Source organism: Pteropus vampyrus, unplaced genomic scaffold (assembly GCF_000151845.1).
Source record: "Pteropus vampyrus isolate Shadow unplaced genomic scaffold, Pvam_2.0 Scaffold358, whole genome shotgun sequence".
NCBI classification, from domain to species: domain Eukaryota; kingdom Metazoa; phylum Chordata; class Mammalia; order Chiroptera; family Pteropodidae; genus Pteropus; species Pteropus vampyrus.
Genome location: NW_011889139.1, coordinates 677,214 through 690,443, shown reverse-complemented (window position 1 = coordinate 690,443; position 13,230 = coordinate 677,214). Strand labels below are relative to the sequence as shown.

Below are 13,230 nucleotides of genomic sequence, written 5' to 3'. Positions count from 1 at the left end.
GTGACGGCAATAAAACTTGTTCCTGACCAAGTCCCTTATTATTTAATTCCACTAAAAGTTCAACTCTGAGGGAATCAGGGAATCATCTGCCATACTGAAGCAAAAGCCAAGACAGCAGAATTATGCCAGATCATAGCCAATTAAGAGTAGGCTGCTGAAACACAAAGCTACTGGCTTGTATGTGTTCTTTGTAAAGGCCTATTAAAATTACTATGGTGGATTACATATATTAACCTCAATTTGCAGTGAGTATAAATGTCAAGGGGAAAGGCTTTAATAATTTATCTGCTTCTCTGGACCTGTAGCTCTAAGGTCAGCTCTCTCAATTTTGGTAGAGACAGAAAATGAGAAGAAGTCTAACCACAGGGAATCTTTTCAAACTGCACATGCCAGCCCTCTCCTCAGCCCCTATGAAAACCCCACTGCAATAAGCCATAACCATTACTAACAGGAAGGGGTAATTATTTTCAAATAACAGAAAATCAGAAAGTGTTAACTACTACTCTAAACCAGTAGTTGTTAAAATGTGGTTCTGGATCAGCAGCAGCAGCAGCAACAACAACAGTAGCATTACCCTGATTCTGTAAGAAATAAAAATGCTCGGGCCCACCTCAGACCTACTGCGTCAGAACTCTAGGGATGGGGCATATCAACCTGTGCTTTAACAAGCTTAGCAGGTGTTTCTGGGGCTCATTAAAGTTTGAGATCTACTGGTCTGAGTTAGACAGGTTTGTTCCACCAGAAGTCAGTGCAACTAAAAAAGATCACTCTTTTGGGAGAAAAATGGACATAGCACTATACGCATACAAATTCTTCCTCCACTTCACCCCCTAACAAAACTGCTGAACCTTTATTTTCCCTGAAATCTTCCCCAAAAGATCTATGACAGAGCATATACAGATGAGAACTTACCTGGGTGCTTTCATCATGAAAACCCTCCAGGAAGCTCTCTAGTAACTCATCTGCATTGTCAATTCTCTCAGCATATTCTCCCACAATCCAAATCATAGCTGCTCGAGCGTCTGGCTCATCCAAGGAGTCTAAGTTCTCACACAGAGTGGCAATGATACTTTCATATCTGGTAAAACAAAATGAACTATGGTTACTGAGGGCAAAACTGAGAATTGCATTTAACAATGAAGGCTAAAGGCAAAACCACAGACAAGGTACCCTAAACTAAACCACCAAAATATAGGTGTGTTTTTTTTTTTTTTTTGGTCAAGAGAATGTACAGGCTTTAAGCCGGAAGATTATAAATGTCTTAAATTTCCCTTCAGTTATGTTTGAATAACTAAACCTTAAACTTTTATAAAAGCTCACCATTCTTTTCACAAGGAAAAATTAACCTGTGGTGTAAGATAATACCACTACCTTATATTTCTAACAATCCCTCTTGTAACTAGATCAGAGAATTTTCTTATCTATTATTCCATTTTGCTTTCATGGCAGAGGAACAGAAATCCCACTCTACTTTTAGGAATGGAGTTAGACAACTACAGAATCCAGACTAGAAATGGAAACTCTGTCTCTTAATCCACCTGTCTCTGCTTTTTACAAAAATCTTTATTTTCTATCTTCCCAAGGCACCTGCGCTAATAATTTGTTTCTCCAAAGAAATAAGTAATTCAAGTATTTATAATTTTAAGGCTCTATAGCTCTCACTTTTATCACGTTGAATCCATCTCCTTAGTTAATGTAGTTTTAAACATCAAAATGACACTGTATATTAGATATAACAAATAAATAGTACACTTGTTTTGCGCTATTTCCACTAGTTAAATCGAGTTTTGAACAGCTCTTTCTTAAAATTAAACTGTTATAATCCCTTACTAATATAAGCCAGAAATGAACACATTTCTCTACCAATTATATTGTGATATACGTCTCCACCCTTAATTAGGAAGTTTAGAAACCTAACATTCCTCTTTTCTGAAGAGTGACAAAAGTATATGGTTCTTTTTCCAAAAGTATCGTTTCTAATATTAAAAAATATATATATTGCTTAATAAACCACTACTTTGCTAAAATAATTTTTCTAATTTTGAGTTTTCTAATCCACCACTAAGCTAACTTACTGCAAGTGGCTTCATTTAACACTATCTTTAAAGACTAATCAGAAGCTTCAGCACGAGATATCTCTATAATTTTAAGGCAAAATGATATTTAAGATGCTTACGAGATCTGTTCTTATTTCATTCTTTCATATTCCTTAATTGCTTGCTTTCAAAATCAAATCTAAAAACTTATTTTTGCTTCATAAACTAAGAGGCCTCAATGTGAAAAATGTGTGGAGTGATAACGTAGATTTTGCAGCTACATACATGGGAGACGCTACAATACTTCAGAAAAAGCCTGAGACCCTGATAATTTATTGAAACCTGGTCTATAATTTTCTACAAAGTACTAGGTAACATGCAAAGTAAACAGGGCAGGTGTCACCTTCCTGGTTTCTACAGTAGGATGACCAAGTAATTTATCATTTAAACAGACACTGCTGAGAGTGAAAAGGGACACAAGCATTAATTGTGCCTGGTACATGCATGAAGTAGTATCATACTCAGACAACCTGGAATATGTGAGTATCCTCTTTAATAGTAACTACCATCCAAGAACCTGGTTAACTTCAATATATGCCCATCAACAGTACATATTCAGACAGAGCTTCAATTCTCCTAAAAGTAATAAAGCAGGGTGAAAAATCAGGTTTTAATCTCTGTGCTAACCACCTTATAAGTTTCTGATTTTTAATTATCCTATTATGACCAGTTCCATTACAAAGAATAAGTCTTACCTAGCCAACTTCGAAATGCCTTACTTAAACATTTCCTAAATGATTTGAGGAAGAGGAGTAGAAGCATTTGGACATACTTGTTAGGGTACTTGCGGAAAATGTCTCTGATGACAACAATCGCCTCTTGGACCACATAATTTACTTTGGTCTGGATGAGATCAAGCAATGTGCTTACACAACGTTCTGCAGATTGCTGTGAAGAGGAACATAATAAATGAGAGGTGAGATGATCTATCCAAAAATAACTTAATATCAAAAAAATTTTGAAACATACAGGTGCATCAACTAAACTAGACTAAAAGATCGGGCACTTAATTTGACTAAGCTATACAAGAGGCTGGGCTATCTAATGGAGATATACAGAAATTCTAGATATACCCCAAATTTTACTCACTACAAAATATATTGACGGATGACTCAGTTCAAATGAAAAGAATCACCTTGGATAACCAAGAACATAAAAATGAGAATAGTAAGTCAAGGTAGGAGGGAAAAATAAGAATGATAGAATAAGCCAAGGGAGGAGGCCTTTGTCTGGAGTTCATGGATGAGTGGAGACAGCAGAAGGCAACTTTAAACCTCTTGAAATGAAATTGCCAAATTTCACATGTGCGTATGGCTTTTTTTTTTTTTTCCCTCCAGGGAGAGGGTCTTTCATTGTATTTTCAAAGTTATCTGTGACTTAAAAAACTCTAAGAAAAATTTGCCATCTTTTGGGCTATATAACTATGGCCTTAGGTAAACTGCAATTTTCCACAGCCTAGAGTTCATCTATAGAATAGAATTTAATCTATTAACTTTTCATTAATGAAGGGAATATGGGAGAATACGAGAGACAAAACTAATGTACTGAAACTATATGTCATAGTTTTTAAAAAGAGAATGGCTCCAGAATAGAAATCCTAAAAATGAAGGACTGATTTATCATATATTACAATGTACCATGATGGGTCACTCTAGTAAATGCCTCCTGATAGGATGCAAGAGAAAGTACAAAGCAACACCTAAGAGGTATTCTTGCCAAAAACACTGAACGTGAATATTACTAAGCCTCCAGATCTATTTATATGAAGGGGATGGAGGAATGAAATAAATGACACTAAAATACAACCAGCCAATCTAGACTCTGAGGAATTCTACAAGCCTAATGACCTAGTCCCTTTAATAGATGGCACCCAAATAAATAGAGACTTAAGAGACACATTAACCAAATGCGATATGTGGATCTTGTTTAGACTTTGATTTGAAAAAGCCAACTATAAAAAGAAATTTAGACACAACTAGGGAAAATTGAACATGGACTGGGTATTCAATGAGATTAAGAATTACTATTAGTTGTTGGGTATGGTAATGGTATTATGACAATATTTTTTTGTAAAGGACCTTATCTATTAGACATACCCACTGCACCACTCTAGTAAAATCATACCTGGGATATGCATTAAAATACAATTGCACTGCACTCTGTTTTAAAAGGAGAGGGGGAGAAGATAAAACAGGATCAGCAACATACTGATTTTTGTTCAAGATGGATGATAGGTAAATGAGAGTTCATTTGTCAATTTTACTTAAGTATAGACCTAAAAATTTCTGTAATAAAATCTTTTAAACATATTATAATAATTTAAACCATTCCAACCAATTTAATAAAAATTAAATTTCGTTTGGAGGATATTCATATGAGGTCATATATATATGACGTTTCTGTTGTACCATGAAATGATTCTGCCATTTTTTATGTATTTTTTCCATTTTTGGATTCTGTTTTATTCATTTTCAGCTTGAAATTCCTGTGCTGTTACCGCAACAGCAAAAAAGTTGAAAAAAGTTAAAAATACATGTTGTGATAAGTTACAAAGTATGTAAGATATAGGCTGCTGTTAAGAATTATATTATCATAAATTAGATAATACAAATAAAGTGCTTACCACGGGGTTTGGTATAAAGCTAACATCTAGTGAGCCCTTAGGATTATTATTATAATAAAGACAAACAAAAAGACATTTCTCATAATGCATGAATATCAAAAAACATTTAAGTCTGAAACTATAATTTTCCAGCAAACAGTCATTGCAACTATATTGCTTTCGATTAAAAAAAAAATTACTACCAATAAAAGACTATGGCACAAGAGCGAGAATAAACATCCAATCATTGCACACACAAAAAAGTCCAGAGAAAGAGAGAAGCACATAGATATAAAATTCAGCATATGATAAAGACAACATTTCATAACACCAGGGATTATTCTGGTGATTGATCCCTACACTCATCTTTCACCAAAATTATTTCCAATTATTCTAATTACTGATTAAAAACATCTTTAAATGTAAAAAAAAAATCATTGCCATACAAGTAGAAAATAAAGATGAATTTTACATAACTTTGAGGTGAAGCACAATGTTCTAGGTGTGCTATTAAAGATACTATTGAGAAAAAAACATGATAGAGATCATTACATAAGAAAACGTAAACTTCTGTGTATCAGAAAGTCAAATGAAATCAAAAAGAAAACAAATCGGAAAAATAACTGCTAATGAAATGAAGAATTAATATCTTTAATTATAAAGAACTTTCAAAAAAACAGAAGAGATAAACCCATTGGAAAAAGGGGCACAGGACATAAACAAGCAATTTCAAATGGGTAATAAGCATTATGAAAAAAATGTTCTCTTCAAATAGAGATCATAGGTTTGGCTACAATTCTCCTTATACCATTATTTGGAAAAAGAGCGGGAACAACTTTAAGGTCCTACAATAAGGGAAAGGCTAAATAAGTTATGAAACAATCACATATTGTGTCTATAAACCACTAAAAACAAAGTAAAATGTTATCAGCAACATGGAAAAATGTCCATGTATGAAAAAGAAAAAAAAAGACTAATAAAGTAAATGGCCTATATAGAATGATGTCATTTTTGTAAAAAACAAAACCAAACAAAAAAACACCTGTGTATAGAGGACTATATAAACGAAGATTTAAAATCATGTTCATATCATCTCTGGGAGGGTGGAATGGGAACAGGAGAAAGCGGAGTGTTCTATTTTCATTTAACTTGTCTTATTTTATGATTTTATGTAGTAAACACATATGGCTTTTCTAAGAGAAAAAATATAATTTTTGTTTGTTTTCAAATTAAGGGATGAGGCACAAATCCATCTCTTATCTTGATCTATAAAGATTTGAAATGGTAAACACCAAAGAAGATTAGAAAGTGATGAACTCATGGTATCGGCTTAGTGTCAATCTCTCTCAAACAAATATCACTTGATTTTATGTGAAAGACTAAGAAAGGCCAAGGTTTGTTTATCTCCTCCTTAAGGAAAAAGGTATATATATGTAAGGGTATACAATTTTAATTTATCAATCGTACCTTAATAAAGCTGGGGGGAGGGGAAGTAAAATCTATTTAAAAAACAAAAAGAAATAGGCAAAAGTTACTGGGGAAAAAAGTACTTGGGATTGCTTTTTCAGTGCTATTTATTGACTCAACAACTTACTGCTTAATCTTTAACTTAATATTAAGCAACTTAATGTAACAAAATTATATATTTTCTTCACCTAAAGATTCTTATAGCAACATAGAACGCCTGTATTTACAGTCATGATAAAAATATCATGACAACTCTTAAAGACACCTAACCTTTCCAGCAGGCCCTGTTCTCTTAGCTAAGCACTAAACTAAAATTCATTTTTTTCTCATTCATCATATCTTTGAAACCAACTATACATTTAAAAAAGGGGTAAGACGCCCTGAAAGAAAGCAGCGGCTCAGTTTAGAATCTATACAGAAAATTTATTATAATTCCCTCACTAGTTCTTCCCTTTGTCCAACGAATGCGTTAATTAAAAACAGCATCAGTGCCTCTCCTGCCCCAGTAACTGTTTGAACTAGACAATCCTTTCCAACTCATAACTTTCATGATTGAAACAGTTCTAGGAAAAGTTCTAAGGCAAATCCAGGCAACTTGAGATCACCAGTAAAAGAGAGCACTAGATAACAGGCAGGACTCCTGAAGACTGATCTTAAGTTTACTGAGAAAGTTCATTCCTTACATACTCCCACCAGGGCACCTTAAGTCAAAGCAAAAAGTGAAAGCCATCATAAGCTTATCTTTTCCAGATGATTATGGACAACTTTTCAATTAGTCACAATACACAGCAGTAATAACCTCTGGGATTTAGGTGCTTTGAGAACACTTTCTAGTAATTCCAAGGATAGAAAATCTTTTATAACTTTGGAATGGGACGTAACTTTGTATGACTCTTTAGAGCTTTGTCAGAGAGGTCAATAAGACAATGACAGTCTGGAAGTGACAAAGCACAAAATGACTCCTATACTACCAAAATCTCTCTGAAAATTGTCTATGTTAACAGTAAGCAGGTGGCTATACCTTCATAAAAAAAAAAAAAAAGAAAAAAGAAAAGGTAAGTATGTGAAGTGTGGTGATGAAAAAAGATGTAATGCACCAAGATTCAATAAACAGACTTTCCTATTTCTAAAATGGAGCAACAGAAGTGAACGAAATATCTGAAGCAACTGAACTAGCAGAACGAGGAGTAGAAACCAAGATTAACTTCTTGGTATAACTACTAGTCTACTAAATGATTTATCAATGTTAACTTAACTTCAGGAAGCAGTACTAACTTAAATAAAAACAAAGGCAAATTAGGAGCTTGGCTTTCATAGATGCTTCTCTGACACAGAATCTGTTTCCTTCTGTTCCCATGAAGTACTGGTCATACTGTACGAATTATTTTAGTATCCTTGAGAAGTCATACGGTCCAACCCTCTGCCTCTACACAGAATTGTATATAGTCAAGTAGCAAGAATATGGAGCTCTGAATATACAATAACATAGTGAACAGAGGCCGTCACTAATTTTAACAAATTTATGAGTGGGGAGAAACAAATGGAGGACTGGAGACTGAGAAAGAAGTGCAATGTAAGTTGCAGCCCAAAATACCTACTGAAAGGCTATAACCAAGCTAGAAACGAATCTGCCTTCTAAGACCACAGAGGGGTTCAAGAGGACTTAAATTCAAGAGGACTTCCAAGTAAAGATCACCTCCCTGTCCTAAAGCAGAAACCTGCCAGCTAACAGCCCTGCCTATATGCACAGAAGTCCTAATCAACTTTTCTGTTATCTCATTGTTAAATATAAATGGACTGCACTTTGCTATATGCATGGTATACACCTCACTTAAAAACTGTGTATTGACATGCAACCATCACTATATAATAGTCCAGATAATTAAATTCAAACAAAAGAAAAAACTGTAATTCTTATCCCCAAAGATTCAAGAAACTATCGGAATCACACACAAAAAAGGAATGCTATGAAAAGAGTAGCAACAGTAAAAAGAGCAATGAAGAGAGGCTGTATTGGAATGATGGCTGTGCAGAGGGCAAAAAAAAATATCAGTAAGACAACAAGAAACTGGAAGAAAAAAGGGTGTAGAACAAAAAGAGGTTTATAGATTTGATATTATGCTTGAAAAGGTAGAAGAAGATAGGAATGCAATGAAGACGCAGTGCAAAAAAAAAAAAAAAAGAAAGGCCATTATAGAAACTCCATAAAAAACAAGTCTGCAAAAAAATATTATTTGCACTATATTGGCCCTATACATTTAGTCATAATATGCATAGTAAGTTTTGCAAGCCTATAGTTGACAGAACAAAAAAAAAAGGTGTATTTTCTCAATTTACAAAGATAATCAACACAGGAACAAAAAAACCTCATGGTATATGGGAAAACAGGAGAGGAAAGAAGTAGAAAAGGTAGGGTATATGAACTAAGCTGCTCATCTTACAGGAGAAAGTTAACAATGTCTATAATTGGTAAATCAGTAAATAATGGCATAAGCATATTATTTAGAGAGGTATGAAAATATCTCTAAAGAATAACTAAAATCAGAAACATGATTAAAATATTCCCCTCTGAGAAGAGGGACTAAAGATAACCGCTTTTCATTAAAAATCCTTAATATTTTAATTATGTGCTTTATTATTTTGATAAACTTAAAAAATGTATTTTGAAGAAAGGAGTAAAGAGAACACTTAGAATCCCATAACATGATCACAACGACCATCAGACACTTGCCTCCACCTTGATGGCACATCGTCCAATGGCCCGCACTGCTTTGCGAACAAAGTCAACATCCACCTCTGTGGCATATTCCTTCAGTTCTGCGAGAACCTGTTAAAAATCCAGGACGTGGACAATCATTAAAGATTCTTAAATTGTAATTTCATGGCCTAGCTTTTTCTGAAGGCTAGACCTTAAGATCTAAGTCATTATAAACATGAGTCCACTTAAAGTCTGACCTGAGCAATGTTGGCTTGGGATGCCAAACGAATCATGATGTCCAACTTCTCAAGTTTAACATAGATGGGATCATTGTACTTCACAAAGAAGACTTTAATTTCCTGCTTCAAGATTTCAGGCCTGTGATACATAGAAACACAAGATAAGGAAGGTGAGGCATATATGGATATATCCTTCTGAGTATGTATTAATATCTAATCTACACCTCTCTGCTCTCCTCCCATTCTACCCCTCCCCACCAGGGGAAGAAAACAAACACACAAACTTCCCCTACACCCCTTTATTCTTATCAGTTCAATTTAGCAGACTTTTTATCACTTTAAAGGGTAAGGGTACATGTTGTCAAGAATTGCTGAAGAACAGCAATCTTGCTCTAAACTACGACTGAACCATATTAAGTAGGTGCTAGCTAGTATGCTATTAAGAGATCCTTGAGAAAAACAAATCGAATTACAGAGGAACAACACGCATTTATTATAGGAATACTCCAAAATCAATTGTTAGCCTCCTGATCATGGGGCAAGTTGCTCTGCCATACAACATTTTCATTTCCGAACACTAAAAAGAGCTCAACACTGGCCTCATTAATAGTGATATTATTAAGTTTAATTTAAAATTACAAACACTCTAATCACCAATTCATTTTTTCCCAACCTTTTCTGGACAATTAGGTTGATGTTCCTCAGGGCAACGTACTGCACCTCTGGCTCCCCAGACAGCAAAGTGACAAGTGGAGGGGCCAACTTCTTCAGTAGCATATTGTAGTAGTCAGAGTCCTTGGGTAACAACTCCAGAAATTTCATTAGAACTTTTACTGCTGAAAGCACCACTGCTGAGTTGGCATGAGATAGGCGGGGAGTAACCCGCTCACAGATGCTGAGGGCAGAAAAGGAAAAATCAACATCTTGAATTACAATTTCTTTGTTCAATCCAGTTTATATGGCAATGTGTCAGAGTCCCATGGCCCAAGTATCAAGAAATTAGAGAATCAGTTAGAAAAGTCAAAGCTCCATGCGTAGGTAAAACTGGGATCCAACACTGCAGAAGCCTCATTCCAGCACACTACAGGCAAAGCAGGGACGTAAGAAGACTCTAGGAAATCAGCAATAAGGGATGTTCAAACTGGAAGGAAACTACTCAATACCCAAAAAACTTGAAGCTCACACCATTTACCTTCCAGTTTTACAGTCCTCTCTGTCTCCCCATATTATGTAAGGGCTCCCTGCCTCACAGCCCATTTCTCCTTAACCTACAGGAAGTCAAATTAAGCATTCTGAGAGTTATTTTCATAGTGAGAGATAGCAACCAACTGTGACTGAAGGTTTCACTGTTAAGATGCAGGAAGAGGTAGGTTGACAGGGAAAACCACGGTACCTCTTGCCTTCGGGATAATAAAAGAATCTCTAAAAGGGTTTTTGCCTGTTTTTAAACAGTACACCATTACAATATTCTCCCAACCTCTTCCCTGCTACCTACACTTAGATGCCTCATGTAATCTTTAGTATTATCTGTAGAGGATTCTTCAGAACTTAACCTAATTTCAATAGTTCTTGAGCAATGTAAGTGGCTACTGACTATATTCAGTTAAGAATACAAGATAACTAGGCTGTGTTTCTCTCCCTCCCTTCTATATCTGCTTGGCTAACTCCCTGACCTCCTTCAGGTCTTTACACGTCTTTACACAAATGCCAACTTCTCAGTAAGGCCTGACTACCCTTTTATAAAATACAACTCATCCCCAAATGCCTAGAATTTCTTAGATCTCTTCTCTACTTTATCTTTCTCTTTAGCACTTATCATCATTTGACAATTTACATATTACACATATGTATTACATATATTTCTGCTCTATACCTCAAAATAAGTGTTTCATGAGGGCTATGATTTGTCTGTCCATTGCTTATCCTCAAGGCCTAGAATAGTACCTAGCATACAACATGGGCTCCATAAATGCTTCCTGAGTGAATGAATAAGTGTGAGATGTCAATGACTGATCAATGACTGACAGAAAATAAATTCTACTTAAAGTTCTTTGCAGAAAATAGCTGTACTTTCAATGATGGAAAGAAATTATCAGAGTGAAATTTAGCTAAGTCTAGAGGGAACGATTGCCCAGACAAATGAAGAGCGCTTACTTTACAACAGCTTGAACAACAGCCAGGCAAGGAAGGTTCTTATCTAATGAAAAGCCAACATTTGCTCAGAAGCACTTGGCCTACTACGGTGCTGTATACACAAAATGCTCAATAAAAATGGGTGATAATTCCAGTTCTGTAAACTAAAATGTATGTATGTGTATATGAAATTTAGTTGTCAATTTCTGATAGTCACAGAAAATTTGCAACACTACAATGGTAAACGCCTGAGCAGAACAATCCAGGTGTGTCTTCCAAAATCTCCAAATTCAAACTGACGTGATTTCTATAGCTAAAGAAAGACATCATATATTTTGCTGGCTCCAACATACTCTCTCTAGTACTGAATTATAGGTATAGCTCAGCTCATGCCACTTGCTATATATCTAATAGAATGAAAAGTGTGTCACTATAGTGAAAGACACCCAAAAACCTTTATTTGTCAAGTGGCCAGGAAGTGCTGATGGGAGATGTGAGACCCTGGTAAGGGAGATTTTAGCAAAGCATATCTGTACTTCTTTGTTTCATTTTCAAACAAGAAATGAAAAACGCACATCTCTTAGGAAGAGCTATTTTTGCATTGTTTACTCTACTACCTAAAATGTTTCTAGATCCAGTGAGAAAATACTGTGGGATAGTAATATCTATCCCATAAGCCATTGTTCTTCCTCAACCTAACAGACCCCTATTCTAATACAGACACTAGAATATATTAAACCAATCAAGACTCCCAGATACTATCCAGAAAACTGGACTGACCTCTGAGCCTCCCGGTCATCCTTAGGGTTGTAATTAGACAGGCAGTCCAGGATGAATATCTGACCCCATTCAGTGCACTCATTTAGGGCTGTCAGCAGCTTATTAATGTTCTGTGGATTCAGATCAAGTAAGTTGCTGTTTGGGTGAGATTCACTGATTTCAGATAATGCTGCTACAGCATTAGCCACCACCTAGGAAAGAAGCAGATATGAACTTGATTTATCAAGAACAATACAACTACAGACAAATACTTAATCTTCTCTGGATCACTTCATAGTTCTCAACTCATAACCATTCCTGAATATTTTAGTCAGCTAAAAACAGATAAGCTGTTTTCAAAATATATATTAAACCACCAATGATGGCATATATAGCTTCCTACTGGGCAGACAACCCAGAATTAAAACAATTCATATAGTAGCAGAAAGTCACACATAATTTACTATTAAAACATTAACTATTTTAATAGTACTCAGAGCTGTCAATAGAATCAAGACATATAAACAGCTAAAAAAGCAGTTTAGTTTAAATATGAAACATGTACATTAGGCAATGGGGAGAAAAATCTAGGCCACATAACCTTACAGGTGTGTGGGTGTGCATGTATGGGGGAGGGGGAGGTGACACCATTAATCATATCACGAATCCTGGAATAAGAAAATCTGAGCTTGAAATCCTTGTTCCCTATTATATACTGTTGGGACACCACATAATCTCTGAAATTCAGTTTCTTCATCTGAAAACTGGGAATAATTAAATCTACCTCACAGATTAGCTTTAGTTTGAGGGTGAAATCAGATGACATATGTATAAATTCTTTCTACAAAGCCTTATGCAAAATGAAGGTGGTGATATTGTCATAATTCACCAGGACTAACTTGCAGTTTTTCACATTAACATCTCTGAAATTTTATAACCAGAGGCACATCAGTTTAATAGAAAGTATTTCTTCTTTCTAGGTAATACAGAAAATAATAATGCATCTTATAATAAATGGAATCTTAGAGTCAATGAAATATGTATTTTGGATGTATCCTTCTTTAAGACAGTATGATAAATGAAAAATTGCTACTGAATATAAGAAAGTAAACTTGTATCCTGACTTACACATCTGGGAATCAATTACTTTATAAACATTCATTGTTTATAGATTTGTTATGTTAGAAATAATTTATAATGTTGATAAGGTATTCACTTTTTTCTTGCAAAAATACC

The 13,230-nt window shown here is 35.0% G+C and overlaps 1 protein-coding gene across 3 annotated transcripts in view; it reads right to left on the bottom strand.

Annotated features, from left to right (window-relative positions):
- Positions 1-13,230, bottom strand: part of AP2B1 (adaptor related protein complex 2 beta 1 subunit) — a 103,935-nt gene that overhangs the window by 60,306 nt on the left and 30,399 nt on the right. For all 3 annotated transcript variants that reach the window (XM_011379348.2, XM_011379351.2, XM_011379349.2), the window contains exons 7-11: positions 9,776-9,997; positions 9,121-9,241; positions 8,897-8,992; positions 2,869-2,984; positions 913-1,078 (exon numbers count right to left, since the gene is read on the bottom strand). In XM_011379348.2, coding sequence (XP_011377650.1) covers positions 913-1,078; positions 2,869-2,984; positions 8,897-8,992; positions 9,121-9,241; positions 9,776-9,997 — 721 coding nt within the window. The remainder of the gene's footprint in view (positions 1-912; positions 1,079-2,868; positions 2,985-8,896; positions 8,993-9,120; positions 9,242-9,775; positions 9,998-13,230) is intronic.